Genomic DNA, 27,918 nt, shown 5'->3' on the forward strand with positions numbered 1-27,918 from the left:
CGCCGGCGGAGCGCCCTGGTGCGGGAGCCGGGCCTGAGGCGACCACTCGCCTTAGAGCATGGGGAGCCCCGCTTGCTCCCGCTGTGGGCGGGAGCAGCTCCCGGGCTGAGAAGCCACGTCCCGTTGTTAGACGGCCATGGAGGTGGCGGGGGACACACACACACGTACTCAGTGTGAGCTCCTGTGCTGTCCCCCAGGGCTTCTGCAGGGCTGTAAGCACCCGGAGGAAAGCAGCAGCCATGGAAATAACTTGCTCTCCTGAGCAGCCTGAGACGTGAAGGCACAGCTTCTGCTGAGGCTGCCACCACATTTTGGGCATTGCTCCATTCTGGTATCTGGCACAGCCATGGGGTGAAAGGAGCACCAGGATGCTGCTGTGGGACCCCTGTGCTGGGCACTGCCTTCCCCCGGTGCCCAGCTGCATGGCGGTGGGAATCCGGCCATGCTGATGGAGCCAGCGGGACTGGCCATGCTGACGGAGCGGGAGCTGGACACAGGCCTTGCCAGCATGGCTTTGGGAGCGCTCTGCTTGGGAAAGCTGGAAAAGCTCTTGGGCTCCCCTCAGCCTGGAGATGAATGAAAAAGTAGATGATATTCATGTGATTTTAAACTTTAACCTCAGTCATGACATAGTCCTCGAGCAAACACCACTTGGGAAAGACAGCGTGACACACCAAGTGGGGTAAATGATTATCACACCTAAGGCTAACGGAGAACAGAAAAAACGTTGTAAAACTTCTCATTTTCAACATTGTACTGCATTACTTTTGGTATAACCATCTAATCTTTTGGATGACAAACAGAGCTATGGGTATACACAGGGTTAAACAAAATAAATATTATAAAACTTACTCCACGGCGTAACAGCTTTTGGATATAATGAAGTGTGCTGGACATATCAGATTATGCAGTAAACACCTAAAAGTTGATGTATTTTAGTTAAAGTAAAGGTATTTGTCATTGCCCTTATTGCAGTGCTTTCCTCCTTCATATATGTTTTACATAGCCATTCAAAATGATTTTGTAAAAGATTAATACTTCTAGAACTTTGGCTCTACGGCAACTGTACAGGTGCATGCTGGGGTTTATTCTCAATTACAGTAAAAAGTCGGTGTGATTTTTAATACGTGGTTTTATTCACTAATGAGGCCTATGTTGCCCTCTGCTGACAGTAAACTGAACTTACCTACCTGACCTTGCCAAATAAATTTCAGCATGAATATCATGCACTGCAGACACACCTCTTTTTCCCTATTTTCACATAATGAACATCACCAGTACTAATCACAAAGAAAAAAAAAGCCTCGCATTGTTGTATAGGATGTAAAAAAATCACATAAGCAATTTATTAAATTATTGTAATGAACCAGTAATCAGTGGTCGTTATTGAGTGGTATCAAACCTTTCCTTGCTCGTGCTGCAGTGGTTGCATTATACGCTGATAACTGAAGAACCCTAAATGACTGCTAATGCTGTTTAATACTTAACTCGCAATGTATTTGTGCCAAAGTCACAAATTCATCAGTGATCGAACGCGTGGTGCAATGGTTAGCCCTGGCTAGCTGGAGGCCACAGTTGAGATCAGGCTTCCTTTTTGCCTTGTCTTTGTGGCTCACACAGCAACAAAGTGTGGGACAAAAGCTATCCCAAAGAGTCCGTAGTTTTATGAAACAAGAGATGAAGAATTTAAAGCAGATGACATGACTGTCCAGATCTTGGCACAATAAAATAGTAGCAGAACAGGAACGCAGTCCAAGCCTTCCAGGTCCAAATGTGGCATGGCATCCAATGGCCTATCTTACATATTTTTAAGGATTTTTGCAGTGTACTTATGTCATGAGCTCAGCAGCAGCTATCATTGCAATATTCAAGAGTTTGCAGTTTAGTTTCAGTTTGGGGCTCCCAGGATAAGGCTCTTGAATGCTAGTTTTCTTTAACCTTGTTAAAGATTGTCTGTATGATTGTGAGCGTGGTACGCATAGGATTCCTTATATCCTCAGCTGAAAGTGCCTTGCCTACTGCAGAGGCACAGAGCTACCTGGGCAGGAAGGCACAAGAAGGAGCATGACTTGCTCCTTGTGATTAGCCCTCCTTTGAGCAGGGATCAAAACTGAGGATGCCTCTCCTGGAGGCGAGTTCCTCACTCAAAGGACTGCTCAGGCATCTCCATTAAATCATCTTTGGTCTAATGAATAAGGGATCATTATTCCAGTTTCCCATTTATAAAACAGAGACAGTAATGCTTTTCTCAATTACCCCTGAAGTAAAACAAAACAAAAATATGATAAAAATTATATACCCATTATATTCATACGTGTGTATATGTGTGTAATGATATATATGTACATCTGTGTGTTTGCATGGTTCTCCAGAATAAAATCAGTGCTACTTTAACAGTGACAACTTCCTTGAGACTTCAGTATTGGCTGTGATAAGTATCTGCTTCTCTAAAAACATGGGCTTCTATTCAATGAAGTGAGATATTCTGCCAGCTGATAAAGTGTTACATATCCACAGAACTAGTTGGAAAAATGTTTGGTCAAACAATGTTCATCATAAGGTTCTTGCACAGAATAGTATCAGTTTCAAATAAGCTTCCGTAAAAAAGTTTTTTTTCTAAAACAATGGTTCTATTTAAAGAAAAACAAAATCAAAACAAAATAGTTGGGTATTATTTATTCCGTAAAACTATTTTTTATATTTTTATTTTATTTTTAAAATTATGTCATGTCGTAATGTCATAACAGCCTGCTATTTTATTATGTAATTTACTGCTTTGTCATCTAGTCCCAGAGTGGTACAACACATCATTTTGGACATACTACAAAAATTTAACATTTATGAGTTTAAATGAGCTGCAGGTTTGCACTTTCTGCGTGTGATCTCCATAAAAGATAATGTTAGCAGAAGAACGCATGTGAACAGTTCTGGCTTGCCACCGAACAGGAAACATCCTGCAAAACTGCCACAAGTATTACTTGTTTATTTATTAACTTCTAGCCGTATCTATGAAAGAGATCACAGTCACTGAAAGCACAATAGTGATATGCAGTTTCTTTTAATGAAATAAAAAGCTTTTTTTACCAGTTTTGAAGATGTGTATTGATAATACATTAGCAACGAAATATTGCAGAGATGTATTCCCATTCACAAAATATTTGTAATGTAGTTACTTGAAACAAAATATGTCTGAGTTCCCTTAAAGTCTTCTTTCTTTAATTTGTTTTTCAAAGGATGAGCTTTAGTCTCTCCTTTTTATTGTCCATTCTTGGAATTGTAACAACTGCCTCTTCAGAATAGCTCAGGCAAAATGTGTTGTGGCAGGAAGGACTGACTGACAGGCATTTCCTCTGAAATCCCTGTGTACAGGCACTGGAGCTGTGGTTTGAACTTCTGAAACCTTGTGCACAGGTAATGGAAGCAGCTGTTTCTTATGGACAGGAATCAAGGAAATTGTATCCTCCCTGAAAACTTGAAAGGGAACTGGTAACTGGTCACTTGCTAGAAACACTCCGAGACAGGGAGGCAAAGTCAATGTCAGCTCTCGATAACACCAGCATAAATCAAAGTGTCAGTAGTGAAATCAGATGAGTAAAAGATTTACATAAACATGGCTGAGAACAGCATGTGTCTCCGTATGTTCAGCAAAAAGCTTGAATGACAAAGTTGTTATAAATGATTAAAAAATCTTCTTGCCTCCTGACTGAAAAACAAAGAAAGGCAGAATTACAAATATCATTATTAAAAGTACCATTAATACTATAGAAAACCATAATCTTTTTTGATTTATACTTCATACAGCCCTTTTTTATCGGTTTGTAAAGCACTGAATTGGCCACAGGATAGTTTTGCATTAAATCTCTGTGATAATATGACTGTAAAGACAAAATGAAAGGTGGTGACAGTTCAGAAACTATTAGCATGGCTGAATAAAATGGATTTGTTCAGAATTATGGACATTTTCTGGCATTGACTTTAAAACATTATTTTTATTATTGTGTTTCCTGCCTAGGAAGAATTAGATCACATTATCCTTGAAAATCTAGAAAGCCAAGAATGATAAATCACAGCACTGACGGGCTAAGGAGAAGGACCCCAGATGGCCTTGTGTTCAGGAAAGGGTGTTCCCAGAGTAGCAGAGCAGCAGCAACAAGCAGAGAGACAGGTACTGCAAATAGCAAACTGGTGAAGTTGGAGGTGTGGGAGGCTACTAGGAAAATATCCTGCAGCGATTTTGAAGACCTCTTTCCAACTGCTTGAATTCCTGTGGGAGCCCTGAGTGGCCAATATGTTCATGCCTCAGTCTGTCACTGGCAGGAGATTTCACATCTTTGCAATTGTATCTGTCTCCCAAATCCAACAGACACTAGCCAGATGAAGCATCTGTCTCCTGGCAGGGTAATGTACATCAAAAAGAAGACTTTCAACTCCGTACGCAATTTGAGTGGAAGTATACAATTATATCTATTCTAGCATAAAGCCCTCAAAATCATTTCCATCGTGTGTAGGAAGGCAGCTGGGATAGCAGGAAAAGCAGAAATACACAGTACTTTCAAAGTGGTTTGTTTATTTAATTGGTTGATTGAGATACCAAATCTTGCAGTAAGAGGAAACATGAATATGGTCAGGGAGAAGTAAGAACGAGACACAAGAAAATATCCTCACCGTATATCTGTGTTGGAGGCTGGCTTTCATATTTTTCCCATGCAATTAGTGACCCTTATCCTGAGTTCCCTTTCCTGTTCTTGGGTTGCCTAATGTCAACTTCCTCCAGTGTTTAGTTATGTCCCAGTTTGTCTCAGTGGCAGGATACCATAACAAGATTTGTGCTCTCTTAAGAGAGGTGCTCAGATCTAGCAAATTGTGAAAGAAATAAAAAAGGGCCCACAGAGAGGCCCTCACTATGGCATTCATTTCGTGGTCCAGTGCTGTAGTTCTTTCTGGAGAGCTTTCTTCAGGTTAAAGTTTCTTCAGTTTGAAGGTTATTTTGTCAATAAGTCTTGAATTTATATTGTTTTTAGAGTTTCTGGAAAAAAAACAAAATCTGTCTATGATCTAGACATATGACTCAGTTCATGAAAAGGCTCCCTTACCATTCTGCCAGCAAGTAAGGAAAAAAATGACATAATGCGAGCACTATTAAGTGAATCATTATAATGAAATAAAATGGGGACGAAAGTGTTTTAAACAATCACCTCGTCCTCCATCCTTAATGATACATGGAAGAGAATATACACAATTTCTACACAAATCTCATGTCCATAGACTGTGAAAATCCAAGAACTGGGCCATACATTGGGACTCTGACAAATTTCATTTTGTGAGAGTACCTCCCCTCAAAGTTTGAGGGGAAGAGTGTTCATTCACACAAAGAAAGAAGTCTTGGGTGGCTATTCGTTTCAAGGGTCACTTTCATGTTTCTAGGCTCTGATCCAGCTTTGAGAGGGAGATGGATCAGGCCCTGGATTTCCTTAGGCTGGCTTTGAACTGCTGCTGCTTACATGCGATCAGATAAAAACTTCAGAACCAGGTGGTGGATGAGCTTGGCAGTAACACTGCTCACCTCTGCCGTTATGGCTGCTCATGCTGTGTATTTCCATGTGCCCCAGCCACTGTGGGTTAAACCCACTCCAGCTTGTTCTTGGGCACCGAGTGGGGCACTCATACGACTGCCACCCACCAGCTGGTCCATTATGGCGATGGTAATGCCTTCATGTCTTCGTGCACTGCGAAGCTAAAGCCTCTCTCCTGTCCTGTCTCTTGGCACACTGGATGCAGATGCTGTAGTCGTAGCAGTCATCTCTGCTGTGCCTTTCTGCTAGCAATGAAAATCAAGGATACCTTAGATGAGCTGCCTGCTGTTTGAGGGCCAGTAGGTAGGAGGCAGTCCTGAGATCCCTGTGCATTTTCTGTAAAGCTGGAAGGTACTGAACTTAAAGAATGCGGGTGATGCACGTAAAGTTAACTGTAGCGTTAATGAGAGATATTTCCCATGTGTTTCCTGGCTCTTCCGTGGCAGGAATACCAATAGATGGTGGGGGTATCATACCACCAGGAAGACCCGAAATTGAGTTACCAGGAGGATCTGTGAAGAAATCCTGCCAGAGTCAGTGGAGTGTTATGAAGCCAAGTAACTTGCCCAGTTAAGTACTGCACAGAGTACTTAACTTGAGAGAAATTGAGATAAACAGTCATCTCTCTGCCTCTCCTTTTCTGCTATGCATCCACAGCGAACCAGTCTGATGTTGGTTAGTCAAATACGAATTTGTTGTGTGAGCCCTGCAGTTGTTGACATACACACACACAGTGTCCTTGAAATAGTAACTAGGTGTTAAAGAAGAGAGCTCCCAAACTGTGATGACCACCAATAAGTCCATTGACTCTCCTCCTGAAGGAACCAGCAGTGTGCTGGCCTGAAAAACTATCGGCCTGAAATCAAGAGCCAGATTCCGACTGCCCGCTTTACCCGCCTAAGTCAGATTTACTGACTGCACCCCAGAGGTGTCCAGTTCAGCAAACAGATTTTGGGCATCAAAGTTAAGCACTGATGTTTAATGTTCCTTGTACAGCAAGAAAGAGTTCCCTGAAGTTCCCTGTACAGCCAGCAGAAAGCAATGGAGCAGGGCAGTTAGCTCTGGAAGAAGATTTAAAGTTGCTGAATGAGCTGCTAACTTTGGTATTGTCTGTGTACAGAATGAACAGCAGGAAATTAAACATGCCACCTCCTCCTCTCTGCTACAAAAAATGGGGCTGCTGCATGCAAACTGCCTCCTGGGAGTGGTTCCTCCAGCATTTTGACTTCCAAGCTCAGCCTAGGGATCATTTGAGGGAGCGCTTGGAGTTGGGCCCTGACAAAGCATGTCTGTGGAGCTAGTCAGTGCTCCTGCGCACCATCCAACTTGTTGGAGAAGCACCATCTTTGCGTGGAAGTCAAAAGAAATATATGAAGAAAAAGAACTAAATACTATTTTAAGGCAAGTCTAGGGAAATGCTATTTCCTTTAACTCAGACCTTATTTCTATTGGCATCAAATACACTAATTATTTATCACAAATTGTATTATTCTAGATAATACTTAGCTTTGAAGTATTTTTCTTTCATTTTAAAATGAATTAATAAAACACTTTAAATGTGGGATTAAAGTTAGCTTTAATCTGAGGACCTAAAAGGATCACTATTAAAATGATTTCTCAAGTCTGTCTAAGGAGAATATTCTTCTCAGGGGTGTATTTGAAATAGAAATTGGTATAAGACATTACAGAAATTTTAAGAAATTGAGGGATTTTCAGACAGAGTATTAGGCTATTCCCTAAAAAAAAAAAAAAAAAAAAGGGAAAGAACATGCTAAAACATTCAGTCACGCTTTCATGCTTTACTGAATCACTGAAGACTAAGTATTACCCAAATAAAAAATTAACAATCAGTGTGCTCTCAAAAGTTCTATAACGTGCACTTCCTGAAGGGCTGGGGTTTGGAAGGGGGAAGGTCAGAGACACTGAATGTCTAACTGTTGAAATCAAATTTTAAAGTCAGGGATTTGAGAGGTTAATAACTACCAAAATTAGAAATTCTTTTCCATCAAAAATCTTTTGCTGTGATGAGCTTTTATGTAACAGTACACGTATGACCAAATAAATTATTATCCACACTTTCTTGTTATTTACCTTTTCCTTAATATATTGTCATGAATTTCAATACCTCCAGTACATGCAGGTGTATGACTCTGTCCAAAAAAATATAGCAATTATGAAGCAAATATGTGCGGCAATCAGTCATTCAAAGCATCTCTCCATTATCTTTATCTTTATGATCCTTAAAAATTGCAGTGGGGAATCCTTATTTAATGTATAAAAATAACATCTGTGTGCTGGTTTTGGCTGGGATAGAATTAACTTTCTTCACAGTAGCTAGTATGGGGCTGTGTTTTGGATTTGTGCTGAAAACAGTGTTGATAACACAGGGATGTTTTAGTTACTGCTGAGCAGTGCTTACACAGAGCCAAGGCCTTTTCTGCTTCTCCCCCCACCCCACCAGCGAGCAGGCTGGGGGGGCACAAGGAGCTGGGAGGGGACACGGCTGGGACAGCTGACCCCAACTGACCAAAGGGATATCCCATACCATACGGCGTCATGCTCAGCACATACAGCTGGGGGAAGAAGAAGGAAGGGGGGGACATTCGGAGTGATGGCGTTTGTCCTCCCAAGTAACCGTTACGCGTGATGGAGCCCTGCTTTCCTGGAGATGGCTGAACACCTGCCTGCCCATGGGAAGGAGTGAATGACTTCCTTGTTTTGCTTTGCTTGTGTGCCTGGCTTTTGCTTTCCCCATTAAACTGTCTTTATCTCAACCCATGAGTTTTCTCACTTTTACCCTTCCGATTCTCTCCCCCATCCTATTGTGGGGGGAGTGAGCAAGCGGCCGTGTGGGGCTTAGTTGCTGGCTGGGGTTAAACCACTGCAATGTAATAGCTGGAAAATGTTTTAAGTTCCTTTCAGTTGCAGGTTACAAGATAATCATCTTGTAGGAACATGCCTCAGCATTTTCATGTGTTCAAGGCTCGCAAAATGAAATGTCTCCTTTAATTCTTTTGGCAGTTGAAGAAAAGTGAATGAAACCTTTTGTTATACAGCCTTCAAGATTAAGTGATCACATCTGTTGAGTAGTTTTTGAAGGATGTAGTAAAGATTTGGGTAATTAGCTAGAAGCTCTTTTTTTCCATTAACTTGTAGGCAGAGTACTGTCTCCAAATTTATTATCAGACTTAAGAGTTGCAAATGATGTTATCAAAGTTCAAGCCAGATGATTATAGCATACTTGTAACATTTTAAAATACTCCCAGCGCAGTTTCCTTGCTGTCTAAAATAATCAAGTAGATAATGGATTTCATGTTTCACAGTAACGGAAAACTGTCAGGAACATTTTGAGGCATTAATGACTGTGGGCATAATATGCCCTTTAGTTGTTTTCATCTGAAGGAGAAATATGTAGCTTTTGCCCCGAGCAGTTGCATCTTTTGAATGAATGTTGCGAACAATACCAGTTAATTTGCTGATGCGCTGATGTGGTTTATATGAATGTCTATATGTAATGGATTTATTTTGTTGCTTCTGCAAAAGCTATCTTTGAATTTAATCACAACAAAAAAGGTTTCAGTTTTGCTCTTTGGATCTTATTATGCTAGAATGATTTTTATGGTCTGCTGTGATGCAAGCTATCTTGTATCTGACAATCCACTGCAACCAAATGAGAAACAACTTTGGCATCTACTACAGAAAGCCTTATGGCAGCTACTGCAGTCTGTACTGATCTGTGCATATCATTTTCTTACTGGTTCCATGAAATGCAAAATCTTTTCTTTTTATCTTGTCTTTTGGGTGGAATGCTACTACTAAAGTAATTGTCACAGTCATGATTCATGGTGGGCTACAATTCAACCAACAACAAATGAATATTGGCATATCTGGCTCCGTATCAGACCATGTTCATTTTGTTTACTCCCTATTGTTTGTGTATTGAGCAAATCGTCTTTAGACATTATGCCTTCCACAGACAGTAGTTATCTTTCCATGCCAAATAACTGCACATGCAAGAAATGCGTAGCTGCACTTTTTTAGGTAGACTCGGTTTGCTCCACATATATAGTTCAAATATATCATTTGCACTGTAATGCTTGAGACTGTAACAATTCTTAGGCTTCTTAGGCTTTAGGGGCATTGTGTATGTGTAAATTATTGCTGTTTGAAGCTACACATAGAATCTGATGTCACTAAAACTGATCTTTCATTTTCTTGGTCTTCAGTAACAGTAGTTCAACTTCAGAGAGTCAGACGAGGAGGAGTGAGTCCAGAAAAATACTTGTTTCACTTTTCTGCCTCATTCTGACCAGGTTCTTCCAGCATCCTGAGATCACAGTCAGCATCCGATCCACTACTGAGGGAACTTTCCCCTCACTTTGGAACTCCCAGAGTCTTTGCTTGAGGTTAAAGAGAATTTGGTTTTCTCAAGTCCTTATTCTGTCATTTCCTCAGCACCTCCAAAGACACCAGGAAAGAAATTCATATGTGTTGTGGTTTAGCCCCAGTTGGCAACTGAGCACCACCCAGCCGCTCGCTCACCCTCCCCCGCAGTGGGATGGGGGAGAGAATCGGAAGAGCAAAAGTGAGAAAACTCGTGGGTTGAGATAAGAACAGTTTAATAATTGGAACAGCAGCAACAACAAAAATAATAATAAATTGTAATGAGAAGGAAAACAACAAGAGAGCGAGAGAGGAAAAAAACCCAGGAAAAAAACAAGTGATGCAACCGCTCACCAGCCGCTGACCAACGCCCAGCCCGTTCCCGAGCAGCGATTGCTGCCCCCCGGCCAACTCCCCCCAGTTTCTATACTGGGCATGATGCCATATGGTATGGAATAGCCCTTTGGCCAGTTGGGGTCAGCTGTCCTGGCTGTGCCCCCTCCCAGCTTCTTGAGCAGCTGGCAGAGCAGGGGAAGCTGAAAAGTCCTTGACTGGTGGAAGCACTGCTTAGCAACAACTGAAACATCAGTGTGTTGTCAATATTATTCTCATACTAAATTCCAAAACAGAGCACTATACCAGCTACTAGGAAGAAAATTAACTCTATCCCAGCTGAAACCAGGACAATATGTCAAAGCTGAAGTCCACGTACAGTTCTCAGAGCACCTGTTTTGTAACACAAGCCAGTTCTAACAAAGAACAAGCATTTCCTGATTACATAGCTATTGGGGACTTTCCAGACATCTCCAGTCTTGCTTACCCTTTCCTCAGCTGTGTGCAAAGTGCAAAAATATTGTGTTTCAACAAGAAATGTTTCAAGCATCCCTGACTTGCTTCATAGGTGCGATTCAAGGTGTTTGAACTTTTGGAGTTGTATTTTGTTAAAAAGCTTAGGTTCGTATAGGCTGAATTCTTCACGGTTCTTTAGTGTTTCTCTATAAAATTCTATGCAATTGTTTTGGATGTCCCCTTCTTCATACAAGAAATAAAGAGCATCACTAATGGTAAACAGTGAGCAGTCAGCCTAGAAGGAGATACACAGAGCTAACCAAGAGGAAAATGTATGCACACACGTTTAACGGAACATTGCCTGAACCAGGGCTTTTCCGTGGCCATCTCTGCCCTCTTGGGATTCAGACCGCTAGGTACTTTGAGAAGAGATCACAACATGGAAGAAGATGGTCTTGTCCTCCACAGCATTGTCATTCGACTTGTTTTCAGAAAAGGTGGAACCTGGATTCTAGACCCTCCTCAAACGTGTACGTGTACCTGTGTGTGTGCGTGGGCGAGTGTGGCGGGGGGTGGCAGGGTGGCAGCTCCTAGTTTGTGGGAGAAGGTTTTGCCCACCTCCCTGCTCCAGGGGATGGCGGATAGTCTCCATCCCTTTTGCTGAAGTTTGAAGGGATATGAAGGGACTCGCAAAAAAGATTTTTTTTTTTCAATTGTGTAAGAAGGAGCCTTATTGTGTGACCACTGTCTACTGCAAAATGAAAACATTTCTTTCACACCTCTGGGGGGTAAAGTAGGTCTGCAATCCAGCAGGCACCAATTTGTTCCTGAAGGTCAGTACATAATGTGAAGTTTCTTAAGTGTTAATACTGGGTCATTCTTTTTGTTCTTTTTTTCAGTATCAGTTGGTAACATCATCTGTTAATGAGGAACATTAAATGCTTATAAAGCTATAAAGGGATAATTTCTAAACAGTGATTTGTGTGACTCAGACACTGATGACAAACAAGATATTTTACATACTTTATTAGTAATGAAAATATTCCTCAAAGACATGACTTCACTTAAAACTTGCATAGCTCCATCAAGAAGGAAATAAAGCTCCTCTCTTTCCTCTTACTTGTTGAATAGTTTGAATATCTACACACTAAGTAGGAAGTTAAAATTACATCACCAGAAGTAGTAACATCCTCTTAAATACTGCTTTATGTTCTTGTGGAGTAGAAGAAATGAAATAGAAGACTTAAGAATAGCCTTGAAAAGAACTTTAAGGAAAAAAAGAATGTAGAACTTGTAAAAAAGCTAAACAAATAATACTTTAGAAACCCTGACCTTGAATTATAAAATACAGTAGTGCTACACTCAAAGCATGTATTAGAATAACTCATAAAAAAGTGTACTGTGCAACTTGCACATGTCAGTTTTTTCTGTTTTTATTGCTGCATTAAGTTCAATTTTAATGGTTTTGGGCTTTTTATAAAGAAAATGATACAAAAATACACTACTAGTAAGGCAAATATTAAAAATAGGATTAAAACCAGTATACTCAAATATCCATTATCAGGTATCTTCTGGGCATAGACCAGAAATTAGTATAACATTGTCCACTCCAATTTCTCCAGTTTTGCCCTTCCCACGTTCTGATTCGAAAGTGACCTGTCATAAAAAAAGAGATGTATTAACAATGAAAATGTAGTTTATCCAACCATTTAGCAACTCTTAATGTTAATTAGTTATAATGCTATATCTGAGGAATGTTTTATCACAATACAGGACTTAATGACTTAAATACTTGCAGTTTTTAGAGTTTCCGTTTGAACTAGACTGATAATCCTCTGCACAGATTTACAATACCAAATGGATTCCTTTAATAAGATTACTTATTTTCATTGCACAAAGAAAATGCAAATTGAGTGAAATCCTATTGTAAGAATGTAGTTTTATCGCAGTATGTGATGTTAGTGCACTCCTTCTCTTGAAGACATTACAACTGTTCATTTTCAGTCTATTTGGATCCTTAGTTTTTGGGTGTATATACTATATATATATATTTATTATCTCTCTATATATAGTGTATATATATAGTATAGTATGTGTACTCTATAGAGAGAGTAGGTTCACTTTTATGAATATGATGCCTGGGGTTTTATTTTATGGTCTGATTCTCATTTATGTAAGGGCTTTTCTACATCATTCCAGCAGTGCAAAGAACCTTGAAAAGAGCTTGCATTTCATTTATACTCACAGTATTCAATTGTACAGTAGAAGCCTTTACACAGCACTGAAAATGTTCAGTCACATAAATGAAAACCAGGCCCTAGCATTTCAAGGAGAAACTCGCTGAAGCCCTGATTGAGGCAGTTTTCTGCGCACAGTGTTCCCTGTTGGCTAGTATGTCCTGCTCCTAGGGTGATTGCCTGCCCTTGATTATACATGATGCCTCCTTTTGCACTAATTATCTGGTTTAGTGTGGTTTGAGAGCATTCTCTTCTATGAAACAAGGATAATTTTCATTTTTCCAGGAATCTATGTATGCTTCTGTTGCGTGAGATATTAAACAGAGATTTTCACTGTTTGTGTTAATTTATGATCTGATGCAGTTTTTACAAAATTACAGGATTACTGGCATCAATGTTCTAACCAACTGGGGTAATTTGGTTCTGAAATTACAACCAGATAATAACTTTTCTGCTTGCTAAAATCTGTGCTCCTGTTTCCCATTTCAGATAAACCTTTCAATTGCCAGTAAGTAATGCCGATAAAACAGTTGGTGGAACACTTAAGGATTAGGAAATTAAGCTGTTGATTATGGTATTTGGCTTATAAATTGTGTTATACTTACACTGTTGGTTGTTTCAGCCCCCTGAAATATCTCTATTTTTCCAGTTCTCCACCTTTCATCTTTTTCTTTGTTCTGCTCCCAGACAGGAGCAGTTTTTTTGTTTGCTAGGAACACTCGAAGTTTCCCCACTCTCTCGCCAGCAAGCCGATAACTGAAAATCAAGCAGTAGCTGCTTTTTGGTCTGAGGTCGGTGAGGAGAAGTTTTAGACGCCCCATATCCTTCTTGTGCCCCACAAAAGCTGGAACTGCCATGTAGTACCCATCGCCTTGTAACAAAAAAAAAGGAAAATGCATCTTTAATGGACTTGTGTTATTTATTAGCAAATTGAATACATATTTGCTAAGAAAATACGTGGAAGCTGTGTTACTTGAATAATTTAAAATCGGACTGGAGAAAAGCAGCAGGGAGTGTACTTTGCAAGGAATAAGCTTGCACTGTTGGCAGTCAGATCAGTTTACAGAGGAGATGAGTTTGTATTTCACTGGCAATTACAGTCATTCTTCCTTGCACTATCTTTCAAAGGCAAAACTATCTCAGTTTTTCAAATGCAACAGCCTGAAACATGCTGCTCTGCTTCTGTGGTCAGACCATTTCCAGTACTCGAGGTAGCTCAGTGCTCTCTCCGCTGCCCTCTGCAGTGATGACAAACTCATAAAGGAACTGATAGCTTATTCCCCAAATCCTGGAGGACCAATGAAGTGACAGAGACGCACAAAGTGATAAAGGGATAAAACATCTGGGCCCATAAATAAAGTCATAATCAGCAGATGTAAATTTGGGGAGATGGGGTAAGGTCGGGGCACGGCCTTCCTGGAAGTGCCATCACAGAGAAGGGACTTGGGGAAAAGGAAATATATGGAGCAGGAGAGGAAGGATTAGTGAAGAAAGACTGGGATGGAAAGACTGTGAGGGAAGAGGGAGAGAATGTGTGTGTAGGAACTGGAGCAAGTGGCCTGGGGGATCTGCAGGATCCACCGGTCGCTACTGCAGCAACTTCTGCAACATCTCCTGTGTCCCAGGGTAAGAGACATCAGACATCCTTTCAAACAAGTTTCTTCAGCCACACCTTTTTATATACACCAGCACAGCAGTCACACATTGCATTCGTGGAGCTCTTTCTCAGGTTTTAGCAGGCCTGCAGTTGGTACCAGGTCAGGTATTGGTTGTTCTGGAATAGCCCCCTGCCCTTGGCTCGTTCTGAGGAATGCCATCACTAGTTTGTCTTGCGGGGCTTGAGACTTCTGAGTAGTTATCACAGTGCTGTCTAAGCCATGTGAGCGACGACATTGCCACATCCATCTAAATGGTAGATGTGTGGTTAAATGCCCTACCAGTCTTGGAGAGACACGACGTGTAACTAATGAGGTTTCCGTTGCCTTGTACCCTGCAATTCTGAACAGTTACATTCTAATCACTTTTCTCATCTTTTGATTCACGTGTGTTGAAATGTGTTGCTGATTACCAGTTGCCACTGGATATTTCAAAGAAACGATTTCCACTCCCAGCATTCTCTGCCTCCTTTTTTCTTTATAAAGATAACTGGCTGATAGGAAAGCTAATTCTTGATTCTGTCTTCCCCTCCGTCCGCCTTTTTTGGAGGGGGTGAGCTATCAAATCAAAGCATAGCTAGAGGACAGATATTTAAATACCTCTATCTCGATCAGCAGGATTCCAGTCAAAGTCATCATCAGCATCTTGTTTCCAGTCGCAGACCCCTCGACTGAAGCTGCAATCAACTGAAAAAAGAATTGGCAATGGAGACTCAGAGATAAGAGGAGCACTATATCATAAGTACTGATAAAAATAATTGTCTCTTTATTCACCAGTTATGAATGTATAGGTCATTCTAAAATTATCTACGATCTGAGTTCAGATAGTGTTGACCTAGATTAAATTGCAAAAAAGGAAAGCATTAGAGTTTATGTAGTAATTCTTTCTTTAACTCACAGGAAAATCTGTTGTGTCTTTTTACTGCCCATCTCCCATCTGCACGTGAGTTTATATGCTGTGATTTCTGTATAATGAGTGCCTGCTGATCGCCAGGTATAGTTGGAGGTGTTAGTTGTGAACTCTAGCATCATAAATGGTTTGGGATCTGCCAACTTTAGAGCTTTCCTCTCTCCATTTGTTACACTGCTGTGGTTGTAACCAGCTGAGATGCTCAAGTTCCAGTTCTATCCATTGAAAGAGAGAAGCTGGCCTCCCATGAGAGGAATCCTTTATGTCAGCACTTGATACTTATACTACATGGAGCTGGGAATAGCCCAAATCAGTTGACCTTTAGAGCACACTGAAAAAGGGCATCACCCAGAGCACGCCACAGCCTTTGTGACTGTGCAGATGAAAGGCATTACATACACAAAGAAAGAAACACTGTGCAATGCAAACATGACAGATCAGATTAAGAATAATGCATCCATCTGAATTTCCTCAGAAAGAAGCATCCTTCTTCTTTTCATGTGTTTTATCATGAGACAGAGAAGTGCAGTACATGGCATTTAGAGACCTTTACTGTATAAATCCTGTTTCTGAGACTCCTGCTTTCTGAATTGGAAAAAATCCCGGTATTTTACGCTTAATGTCAGCCAGCACATCTATCTATTTTATTTTGTTTTGTTTTCTTTAAGATTTGAAAGCATTTGTGGATTGTTTTTGGGTGAAACCCACCTTGCCCTAAAAATAATCTCAGCCAGTCCCAGCATTTCAGCCCCTGCCCACTTGGCTGGTGACTGCCCAGGAGGATGCTGCTGCCCTGTAAATGCATTAGCTCAATACGATCTCTCAGTGCCCCCTTTTGGATTCTGCTTTTTTCCATGGCTCTCATAAACAGGCCCTTATAGTCAGCTTCATGGTTCTGTCCATCACAGGGAAACTGTTTCCCACCAGGAGAGAGGGGGAGAGTGCCCTTTGATCTGCCTTTACGCTCTGCTTAGACCAGAGCTACTCTGCAGTCTGTTATAGTTCCCAACAGGCAGTGATGTTTTCTCTTTGAAAGTCCATGAAGCAGTTTCCTAAGGCATGGCAGAAGCTTAAGTTGTGCACATAAATTGACAGGTCTTGGACCTTGTATACTGCCCTGACTGATTTTACAATATTTTAATGTGAGAAAGAACAGGTAGCATCATCTTACTCTGATATCCACAGGATTTACTGATGAATTGGGAACTATCATAAATTCATAGCCAGGCTATTTAAGATTCAGGGTAAATATTTATTCAGTCTTGTTCAGGGGAAACTCCTATTGACTTCTGACAGAGGACCAGGAGAAAACCCAAGAGAATACGGCTGAAGGACATGGCATATTGTTGCATGCTATGCAACACTCTTCTAACATGGTTTCATTTTCTAGATGATAGAAATGACTTTATTTTTTCATGACTATGAAATAAATCAAGTGAAATTCAATTGCAAGTCAAGTTTCAGTGTGGGGGAACTTTCTATCCATGGCTTATAAACAGTTAAAGTATGTTTTGAAAAGGACACAAAAACAGCTTCTCACATTGGAACTGGCAGAATGGTTTGGCCAGATACTGTCTCTAACGCGCTCACCAAACCTTTGGTTTATGTTAAAAGCTTTTAAACTGGTTCTGGCTTGGCTAATATAGGTTGTCATGAAAACACACGATACACAGGAAAAGAAATACTGCAGAATAAAAATAATGTACCTTCTTGCTCTGGTCTTGACACTGGAACTTTCCTCTGTGCCAGGAGAGGGCCGAAGGCAGCTGCTTCTTTCACCTTGGGAACTACGGAAAACAACTTGTCAAGTGCTGAGTCATCACGGGAACAGAAAATGGAACTTTACACCTTTGTACCAGTTGCCATCATTTATTTAAATAACTCAATGTATGTGTTTTCCACTCCACCACCAAACTCACATTCCTAACCCCAGTTAGACTCTAACTCTGAATTTTAAAACTTTGGTTAAATTGCTGTTTTCCACAGCACTGTGCCTTCTAAGCTGTGGGCAATGGAGCTACAAGATTCACAAGGTCGTAAAACATTGAACATGATATTTCTTTGGCATGGTGATCTGCTTTCTTGCTACAAAACTGCAACTAATGATCAAAGTACTTAACTCTACCAGGCAGCGAAGACAACAGCTCAACAGCTTGGCAGCACTTTGCCAACAGCAGCCTCAAAAAATGGGTAATGTCAGGAAGTTTGAAACAGCCATAAACACTGGGGGGTCAAAGGGCCACAGCTTTGTATTCAGGTAAGTGATAGCTGGTGCTGCTGTAACAGAAGCCCCAGGAAATTATTTTTCTGAAGCTGTACTCTTTGCTGGGGTACATGTTCTCCTGCAAACCTGATCAGCTCCTGCTGTCTGTTGGGAAGGAAGGGTGCAGTGACTGCCCTACCTCTTCCTCACTCTCCCTGCAACAGCTGGCAAGCACAGCCTGATGTTTTGATAACCAGTCCTGGTGGAAACATCCGAACAAGTTCCTTTGTAAAAATTGGTTGACGTGTCTTGTGTCAAACTGGAAGAGTTGGTACAGCAGCACAGGCAATGAATGTTAGGTGCATTCTCTAAGATACTGGCCTAAAGGAGGGAGATAGTCAAGAATCACTATTTTTCAGCAGCAGCCTCAGAGGCCAAGGCAAAACCTCTCCTGTCTGATGAGCTACAAAGATATAGAAGCTTGAAAACTCTTATTTACTCTAAGTAATACTCTAAAATACTCTAAGGATTTTTGAAGTTCTGTGATTAAGCTTCTTTTGTACTATTTTAAGTGATTAATAGAGAGTGCACTCACTAAAAAAAAAAGATAGTCTCAACTTCTTTGTGCAGAGCCTGTGTAAGTAACTAATCACACATGAGATAAGGGAAAGATCTGCTTTCACTGGCAGAAGATTCTATCCTTTGCAAACACATATGCAGATGATACCTATGATATATACATACACACCTATGAAAACAGGAGGAGCTTAAATGTGCCATTTTAGAGGAGAAGTGAGGGAGGATCCTTTGGATTACTGCTTACAGAAGGTGTTAGTGGAAAGCCTGACAGACTGAAGTTCACTTTTCAGCCACACCATGTGGGCAGGAGCGCTAAGAAAAGCTCAGACTTCCTCAACAGTGCCAGATGATAGGACCTGTGGAAATGGAAATTACTTTTCCCTACTCAGCATTGTATCATACATGCTCTTAGAAAGTCGCAAATGCAAAATATTTTAAAAGTAATTACTTTCACATGCACGCACATTTGTTCAGACGAGAGTTTGTTCCTGTGAGTTCCACTGAGCTTTCTGTTGAAATACTCCAACCTACTCACAGTTGTAAACACATACTCAATTTTAAGAATATACTTACAACCCACTGCAATCCAGAGCCTCCTAGCACCATAAAGACTATGCCATCTACTTAACCTTTCTTCTCCTTCAAAACTGTCAAAAATTGCTCTGTGTGTACACCAGAGAAAACACACACTAACAAAGAGGCCCTGGAGGCACTTTCCAGAGGTGCTGAATTGAGCCAAGAAAGGAGACTCATGCAATCTTATGAGCTTTCTGATGAATTGCCAGGAGCGTGTCCTCTCTTGTTGCCCTTGCAGCCTTCCCTTCACCCAGACCATTGCTTAAATCACCTGGATAATATTCTTACTTAAGGCAAGGATTAATATATCTTTCTCCAAATTAATATATGTCTACATATACACATTTAGGAACAGGCATGTAGAGATTAGGTGTTAAGTTTACTGCCATGCCATAAACTTGGCCTCGTACTTAGTTAAAGAGGCTCAGGCTGTGAAAACCCTTGCCAAAATGAAGAGAGCTATTAAAATATGATCAGTTCTGGAAAGAGTGGAGTGATTTAACAGAAGACAACAGCTGCCAGAATGATTTATTTACTGAGTTATTGAATTATACTTGAATTCACTTGAGGGATATACATGCAGGTGTAGCTGTGTGCTGCAGATGCTTCAAGTGAAGAACTGTCATGCACATAAAAAGATCCAAATTTTGTATCCAAATCTATTTTTGTTTTCAGTGTCAGGCATTACACTCAGGTTCTCCACTTACTGGAAGATATCACCTGCGTATTATGAGAAACTGTAAGCTTCGGCTTACAGAAAGGTTTCCAAGAAACCTTACTTCTTGTAATGTGCCTACATTTTACATCAGACCATCACTGGACATAGCCAGGATCCAAAGTTTACCCCCTCCTAAGTACCAGGCAGGAGTCAGGATTGCTCCTTTCAGCTCTTCTGCTGTCAGGTGGTGCTTGCAGAAAGGAAGGCTAAGAACATATACTCACTAACAAAAGCTCACGGACATCCCACTTTAGGCACCACAGAATCTATCCTTCTTTCTGTACTGCTGGTGCTCGCCCATCTACTTATCTGCAGCACTAGCTACTATTTAGACATAACTCTTCCCAGTCATGCTAATTAATCCAAAGCTGGCCATAATTTTGCAGGCAGTATGGAGAAAGTGAGCAGAAGACAGTTGCAATATATATGGCGACTTTTGTTAAGACTAGTTTCTCAGGTACTCAAGCTTCTTCATGAAGGTAAGTTGATAGGGAGCTTGCATGTGCCAAGAGAATGGTGTGAACTGACCAGCACTGGTAGTACCAGATACATTCAGCTAAATGTGGTTAGACTGGGGAGGACTCAAAAAGATTGTTTAACTGCAAAATGCTAGTGGAACCTGAAGGGATATTTACCCTCGGCAAGAGTGTGCTTCCCCATAGCTGTGATTTCTGTAAGGAAAAAGGCTTTTCTTTCCAAACAGAATTGCAAGAATATTGCTGGTCTAGCACTTTTAGGGGCATAGTACTAATAGGTTCTGTTAACAGTCATTATAAATAATAAATTAAATATTTATAAGTAATACTGTTATTAGTTATATATAAATTTATTCAAAATTCTGTGCCATAAAGGACTGTGGGCTTTTCTGCTTCAATTGTGAGGCAAGGCAGCCTATTAGAAAAAAAAAAAAATCATGCAAGTCAGTAATCTTAACCCTTTCTGCCTTTCTGTGATGGATGGATGGATTGATGGATTGGGGGAGGTAGCTCAGACACCTCAACAGGTTTCTTCTGTAACCTGCTTGGACTGGTCTATTGCCAGAAATAGTGTCCCCAGGGTAGGGTCACCATCTTTTTTGGTTAAAAGGGCATAGGGCTCTGCTTGCTGTGCTTGGTGTTACAAGGGGAACACGCTCTCCTGTACTGGGCTACATGACTTGGTGCAGTTGCAAAGGGTGGATCGTGTAACCTTCCTGTTGAGTACTCGGTGCTACACTATTTGGAATAGATTCATTTCCCAGATTTCAGTTTGAGTGAGGGCACACAGGGAAGATCCTTTGTCCATAGGAAAAGCCAAGTCAAAATAATATACAAGAGATTTTTGTCATGATGTTTGGTGAGATTCTTTTTCAAGGACTTTCTCAACCAAACCAGGACATTTGAACACCATATACCTGGGCGAGGCAGAGACTACTTGTCTCTACAAAATTGCCACTACAACTGACAGCAGTGACAATTAATATTATTGCTTGAAAACATTAAAGCACTTTGTTTTATCTGTATTTTTGCGTATACTGTCTGTTCCAATCACATTTGGCTGGAATTATACATTATTAATATAAGGGATTTATATGCTGAACATGCCAGAGAGATTTTATTTCACCAGGGGATACTGGCAGAAGGTTGGTGTGCTTCTTTATACAGGGATACTAGTATGCCCAAGATGTAGTTTTATTAAGTACGTGAAGTTGTACTATGACTTTCTTGTTTGATAACCACTATGCAGAGGACTTAAGGCATTGTGCTGTTTGCATTTTTCTTTCAGGATGGGTTGCATATGTTAACTGCATCTCCTTTCCTTTTAAATTTTCATATGCTATACTTGATCCTTGTTATTATAGAAATTCAGTCATGATTCAGGCACTTAATTGTTTGAACTTTTTGCTTTAAAAATACATTCATTTCTAATGATATTGAATGATCCTTTGGAGTACATGATGAGCTCAAATTTACAGCTCGTAAATTTACACATAGTTTTTTTTTCCTTCTCTGCTGATGTCTATTCAGCAATGATTCCTTTACTACCACATTAAGTTCCTCCATATAATCCCCTCAAGTATTCACATAGCATCTTCCTTTTGTATTATTAATATTGGTATTGTTTGTCTTCCAGGAAGAGTAGTTAATTAGGAAAAATGGATAGGTCACACTTTTCAGAGATCCTAATTATTATTTTTAAATTTATGTATTATTTTATAATAGTAGTTTTACTACATAATAAATATATAGGGAGCCACATAAAAATACTGGAGGGAAAAAAGGAATTATTATATGGAGCTTGAAATTATTAAAATAAAATATATCAAAATACAGGACCTTTGTGAAAACTACTACTCACAGGTTTTTTTTAAAACACAATAGTTAAAGATAGGAAAGAGAAGCCACCAACATTTAAGAAATGTCAAAATTAAGGTCATCTGTGAAAACTTAAATTTTTCTTCTTATATTTTTATACCTTATGATACAGTCTGTAATGACTTTAAATGACTGCTTTCCATGGGATCCTTACCTTGTTCAGTGTGAAGGAAGAACCTGTCCTGCTGTGAAAGGTGCAGTTTAATAAATAGGACTCTGTCCTATTAGTTGCAAAAATTGCAGATGCATAGAAAATGAGAGTAAACCAAAGTATTGGAAAGCTCCTTACTGTGAGAAATGTCCTTTCTGTACACGGAAGAAGACACAGAGAGGTGGACCAAAGTGCTTGGTTATATAAGCAATGACTGTACAGATGCTATACTCAAGCTAGAGGTGAACTTAGAGTGCACAGCCTTAATTCTGTCATTTTCTAACATTTTAGTGCTTTTCATGTACCATTCGTAATCCAGAATGGTATTGCCAACCGCACCTGAATTCCATATTCTGTACTTTATCAATTTATGAAACTCATATCGTGCTTAAAATACTCCCGTAGTATCATGCATCCAGCTATGTTAAATACAGAGCCCCTGCCTTTGATAGCACCGAGAATGATAAAGAGGTTTTGGTTTTCTGGTTTATTTGGCAAGACTGAAAGTGGACTGTTTCCCTTGTGGGTCCTAGGCTCTTAATTCTGAACAAGAGCACTCTCTCAGTTAATCAGGATGTTTGCTCTTAATCTTATTCTTTTCTGATAATTAGACCACTGTGTGAGTGAATAATGCTCAGACCACAGCTCGGTCCACAGCTATAGATAAAAGGCTCAAAAGATGTCAGACATCTGGCGAATGTAATTCTTTCAGAGGAGCATGTGGTAGCAAAGCTGTGGCATATTCCTTTCAGTCCGACATAGTGATATACTGTATATATAGGAAACTAGTCTTCATTTTACTACCTCTTATGTTCTGCTTGATTTTTTTACAGTGCCCACTCTGGTTTTCTGGGGTTTTTTAATGGGCTTTGAACATCAGAGAGCAGTGTTAGAAAGACAGTGAAGTACCGTTTTTGTGAGAGTTCCCACATGCTGCAGTTTCAGGCACTTCAGAATTCTACGCATTAGAATTACCAACAGTGAGTTACTTTTCCCAAATTCTGTGTGTTATTTTACATTTAGACTAACTAGACTACCGAGGCAAAACCAGGCATAGGCATTTTCCAGGGGACAGAAAAATCAAACAGCCATAACAAGAAATAAAAATATACCACATTGCCCACAACTAGCACACTTAAATACATGGGTGCTTATTTCTGCTATATATCTGTTCTTCCAGTATAGCTGCCTCAGCAAGAGCTCAATGTGATGCTACAGATGATTTATAAGAAATACAGTCCCACTAACAGGAAAAAAAAAGGAATTAAAGCTTTAAGGATAGCACATGCATTATTGCAGACAAATAGAAAATTACTTCCAAGCTATAAACGAAGCCATATTTTTTCAGACAAAAATGTCATTTCCAAATGCACTATAAGTAATTTTATATACAGCAGTTGGCAAAGCAGAGAGGTGAAACCAAGTGCACATAAGGAAAATCTATCAGTGTTTTCAGTAAGCTCCTTCAGCACCACAAAGTCACTTACCAGTCATTTACCAGTGCTTTTGTACTGTTTCTGAAGGGTGCCCATAAAACAGTGCTCCACAGAGCTATTCTACTGAGCTTCCGCTTGTTGGGTTTGGGGTTTTGGCTTCCTTTTTTTTTTCTTTTTCTTTTTTCCGCTTTGAACGTTTTAATATTGCAGCTTAGTCCAAGCAGTGTTTTTCCAGATGTGCTCCTGAAGCTTCCTATTGCTTTTGTGATCTCGTTGCCCCTTATTTGACTTATAGACTGACTTGAGGGTCTATCTACATGGTACTTTTCAGGTGGACCTGAGCTCACTTTAGTTGTGCTCCAAGCAAGCCGGGTGCAAGCCAGCTTCAACCAAGAAGTCATGTAGTCAGCGCTGGCACAACTGGCAGACCAGTGCTAACAAACCTGTCTGACAGGCAGAGTGAACTGGTGTCTGCCTGCACTTCTAGAAGGACGCTGCTGTGCGCTGTACGAAAGGATATGCTTGAACCTAACTAGTCTTTTGCTACATCTTTTAGTGGCAGTCTGTTATCTTTATTTACTTAGCTATCTAAAGGTCCCTGAACAGGGGATGGCTAGGAGGTGGGTCTCAAACCTCATCTATTTCATTATGCACAGTGCTCCCTGTAAGCCTGGTGTTTTTAAAGTGGAATTCTAGTTTCATGTATAAATTTGTTTTATTGCTTCTCGTGAGAGAACAGAGGCAAGTCACTTAATCCTTTGGTCTGAGACTCTCAAATGCATTTTGCAGTACCAGCATGGTAAGGCTGAACCCCAAGGGTAGCTTGCTATCCAGTGAAAACTTCAACCCCAATTTGCCTTCAGCTCCTGCTACCTCTTTTAGGTAAGTGATTTACGAAGGGATCCTTAGAAGATGGATAGCAAGTGGCATAAGCTTGTCAGGAGTGAAAATAAAGAGAGAGGCTGAGGATCAGGTGTGGCTGGCCAGAGGGATAGTGACATCCTGAGCACATGATCCTCAATTTTGGAGGCATGTCACCATTAGCCACAAACTTTCAATAAAAAGCAGAGAGATTGAGTATAGCCTGGAGCTTACCACAGTCATTCGAGAAGGTAAGGTGGGTTGAAGTCCCTGCTGTCTGTGCAATACAGATTTTGAATTAGGGGGGATCTCCTGTATGCCAGCTGAGCTTCCCAATTTATCAGATGGAAACATGAACATACTTCTTTTGCTCTGGCTGTTGGGTTTTTTGTTTTGTTTTGTTTTCAACCCGAGTATCTTGCTGTTCTCTTTTTGTGTTGGCCTGTATGCCAACTGCCTCCTACCTCTGACAGTCATAAGGTCTGAAGAGGGCTCTCAATACACTGAGGTCTCACCATGAAAGAGAGAGCTCTATCTGCCGTTCCCTCACTTTGGTAATCCCACCCTGAGCTTCTCTTCTTGTGCAAGGTAGGGCTTGAAGTGGCATGTCAGTCCTGAGCATTTTCACCATTTGGTCCGGTTAAAAGCGGACATACAGAAGTGTATTTTTGCATGTGGCTAGGTGGCAGCTGTTTTGATATTTTTGAAATATTACTGATTCCTGAATTGTGAGCTTACGTGCTTACAGTACTAGAGAGGCATCTAAGCATCTTCCAGGATGCAGGTTTACACACACTGGATACCACTATTTTCTAAACTGCTCTGAAATGCTCGGTTGAGAGTATAGAATGAATCATAGAATCGTGTAAGTTGGAAGGGACATCTGTAGGTCACCTAGTCTGACCTCCTGATCAGGAGGTTGCTCAAGGCCCAGCTCAGTCATATTATGAGTATCTCCAAGGATGGATATTTCACAACCTCTCTTCATACCTGTACCAATTTTTGTCCACCTTCATGGTAAAATATTCTTTTCATTATATCTAATCAGAATTTTTTTTTGTTCCAACTTATATTCACTACTTCTTGTCCTACTGCTGTATATTTTCAAGAAGAGTCTGGCTGTGCCTTCCCTATAACCTTCCGTTAGATAGCTGAAGACACCTCTAAGATCTCCCCTTAGCCTTCTCCTCTTAAGGCTGAAAAAAAGAGTTACTCTCAGCCTCTCCTCTTATACCATGTTGTCCAGGCCCCTGCCCTTGGTGGAGCACTGCTTATGCCAGTATGTCCACATCGCTCTTGTAATGGAGAGCCCAAAACTGGGCATAGCACCTCAGCTGTGGTCTCGCAAGTGCCAAATAGAGGGGAAGAACCACTTCTCTTTTTCTGCAAAACTTCTTCCTAAGCAGTCATCCCATGTCTATAATGTTGCATGAGGCTTTTCTCTCCCTTTGCATTTGCTTTTGTTGAACTTCATAATGTTCCTGTCAGCCCATTTCCACAGCCTGGCCACGTCCCTCTTAATAGCAGCGCTGCCCTTTAGTGTATGGGTCGCTCTCTCCAGTTTGGTATTGTCAGCAAATGTGAAATATGCCATAAGCACTCACTGTTAGTATTTGCAGGAAGGAAGGAGGTTGGTGAACAAGGACCTGACTTCACTCTGGTTATCAGCTCGCTAGCATAATTTGGGGAAGCAATATTAGTCTATATCCTTAGCCTGAACTGAAACAGGCCAATTACCACTGAAAACCAAAAAATGGCAATTTCAGGAGAAGAGTGCCTTTGGCAAAGAAGCTTGTATTCTCAAATGTATTTAGGTGAATAAGCACATTTTTTTCTTGGCTTTCTTACAATAGCAATATTACAGACCATTTTTTCCAGAGGACTTTAAAATGATCTTTCCTTGAAAAAAATTATACTTATGTGTCTTTTCAAATCAAATAGCAACAATTTGAATGCTAACTTAAACTTCATTTGTGTTCATTTTTATTATTATGAAAAATGGTGCATAATTTTAATTACTGTGGGATAGTATTTATTATTTTTATATACTTTGGAAAAGAGAAAGTATCATGAATAAACTACTAGCAGGGTGTATTTTTCATATTACATGTTTTTGCCACTACCTTGAAGAATATTCGACTGAGCCAGATGTACTAAAAGCCAATTAAAATGCATTTGAAAGCTTTAAAGAACACAGCAAGAAATTGTATAGCATACAAGATAATAGTTGGAAGGAAACACCTGAAAGCAGACTGAGGAAACCTATGGCAATCTTCCTGATAAATGACTAATGTCAGAAATTAAGCAAGACTCCTGCTCAAATACCATCAAATGCTTTAAATTTGAGAGTACCCATTCAGATAAACTCTCACATTGAAACAAAAGGGATAAAGAAACCCCTCTGTGATTCACGTTATTTTTCTGTGGGAATGACATGAACAACAGTGGTGCCTATTATATGGTCTATATTATTTGAAACACAAGGACACCAAAGTCTATGTTTTTCCTCTGAACAACGCACACTACTCAGGATGATGAGTATGCCTATCACGAATCAAAGCTAATTATTGTCTTACTCGTAATGAAGCAGCACGCTATCTTGTTTTGCTGGGGCTTCTGTGAAGAAAATGGGGAGAAGCTATGTGCTATGTGTAAGCTGCTCGGAAAGCACAGCCTGCAGAGGGGCTGTCAGGACGGCGCACTCCTCTGCTCACACGGCCTGCAGACAGATTCCCCTAAAAGGGAGACTCGGTACCTTTAGTCTCACCAGTAGGTATGCTAGGTTGCTTTTCATTCTCTACAAGTAAATTCTGTTAAAATGGCTGTAATGTTTTGTGTTGATTTTGTTAGTGTTTATATATATTTTTACATTGAAACCAGATTTTTAAAAAAATTAAGACACTTACAAAAGACATCTCCTCTAAGGCTTCGCTCATGGTCAATTTGATTCTCAAAATCTCCTTTATCCTCTTCATCTGACTCTTCTGCCTCCTCTTCTGCAGTAGCTTCAGTTTCTTTCTCTTCCTTAGTGTAGCTCCCACCAAGATCCATACCACCTTCATAGTCCAATAACTGCAAGTGGGTCTTAGAAGCCGGTGTCACGGCTGCTTCTGGGATCGCATTCTTGATTGTTTCATGCTTTTTCACACTGTTTTTATGTGCAAGAAGTTTCTTAATTGTGTCCTTAGCTGTTCCAGGGATTCTTGCAATTTCCTTCACTGACTTTTCAGGGATAACTAGAACCAAGAAGAAAATATTAAATATTAATCTAAGGAATCATTCAGCAATGACATTTATAAATGGCACCACAGTGTCCTTTACAATGTTCAGAGACCCATACAGCCAAATTCTCTACTATCAGATATAAGTTCAGCTCTGCACAGTATTGAATACACATACATGTGTTTAGCTCTGTTGTATAGACAACCCCCTGTTTGAGTTACAGTGAAAAGACCAAAGCGACCCTCTGTCATAACCTCATTTGGACTCCTGC

At 40.4% G+C, this 27,918-nt stretch overlaps 1 protein-coding gene across 1 annotated transcript in view; it reads right to left on the reverse strand.

Annotated features, from left to right (window-relative positions):
- Nucleotides 1–11,857: 11,857 nt before the first annotated feature.
- Nucleotides 11,858–27,918, reverse strand: part of EGFL6 (EGF like domain multiple 6) — a 46,318-nt gene continuing 30,257 nt past the window's right edge. The window contains exons 8-12 of the mRNA XM_072852868.1: nt 27,332–27,661; nt 17,254–17,334; nt 15,238–15,324; nt 13,588–13,853; nt 11,858–12,401 (exon numbers count right to left, since the gene is read on the reverse strand). Of these exons, the coding sequence (XP_072708969.1) occupies nt 12,306–12,401; nt 13,588–13,853; nt 15,238–15,324; nt 17,254–17,334; nt 27,332–27,661 (860 nt within the window). The 3' untranslated portion in view covers nt 11,858–12,305. The remainder of the gene's footprint in view (nt 12,402–13,587; nt 13,854–15,237; nt 15,325–17,253; nt 17,335–27,331; nt 27,662–27,918) is intronic.

This window comes from Ciconia boyciana, chromosome 1 (genome assembly GCF_034638445.1).
Source record: "Ciconia boyciana chromosome 1, ASM3463844v1, whole genome shotgun sequence".
NCBI classification, from domain to species: domain Eukaryota; kingdom Metazoa; phylum Chordata; class Aves; order Ciconiiformes; family Ciconiidae; genus Ciconia; species Ciconia boyciana.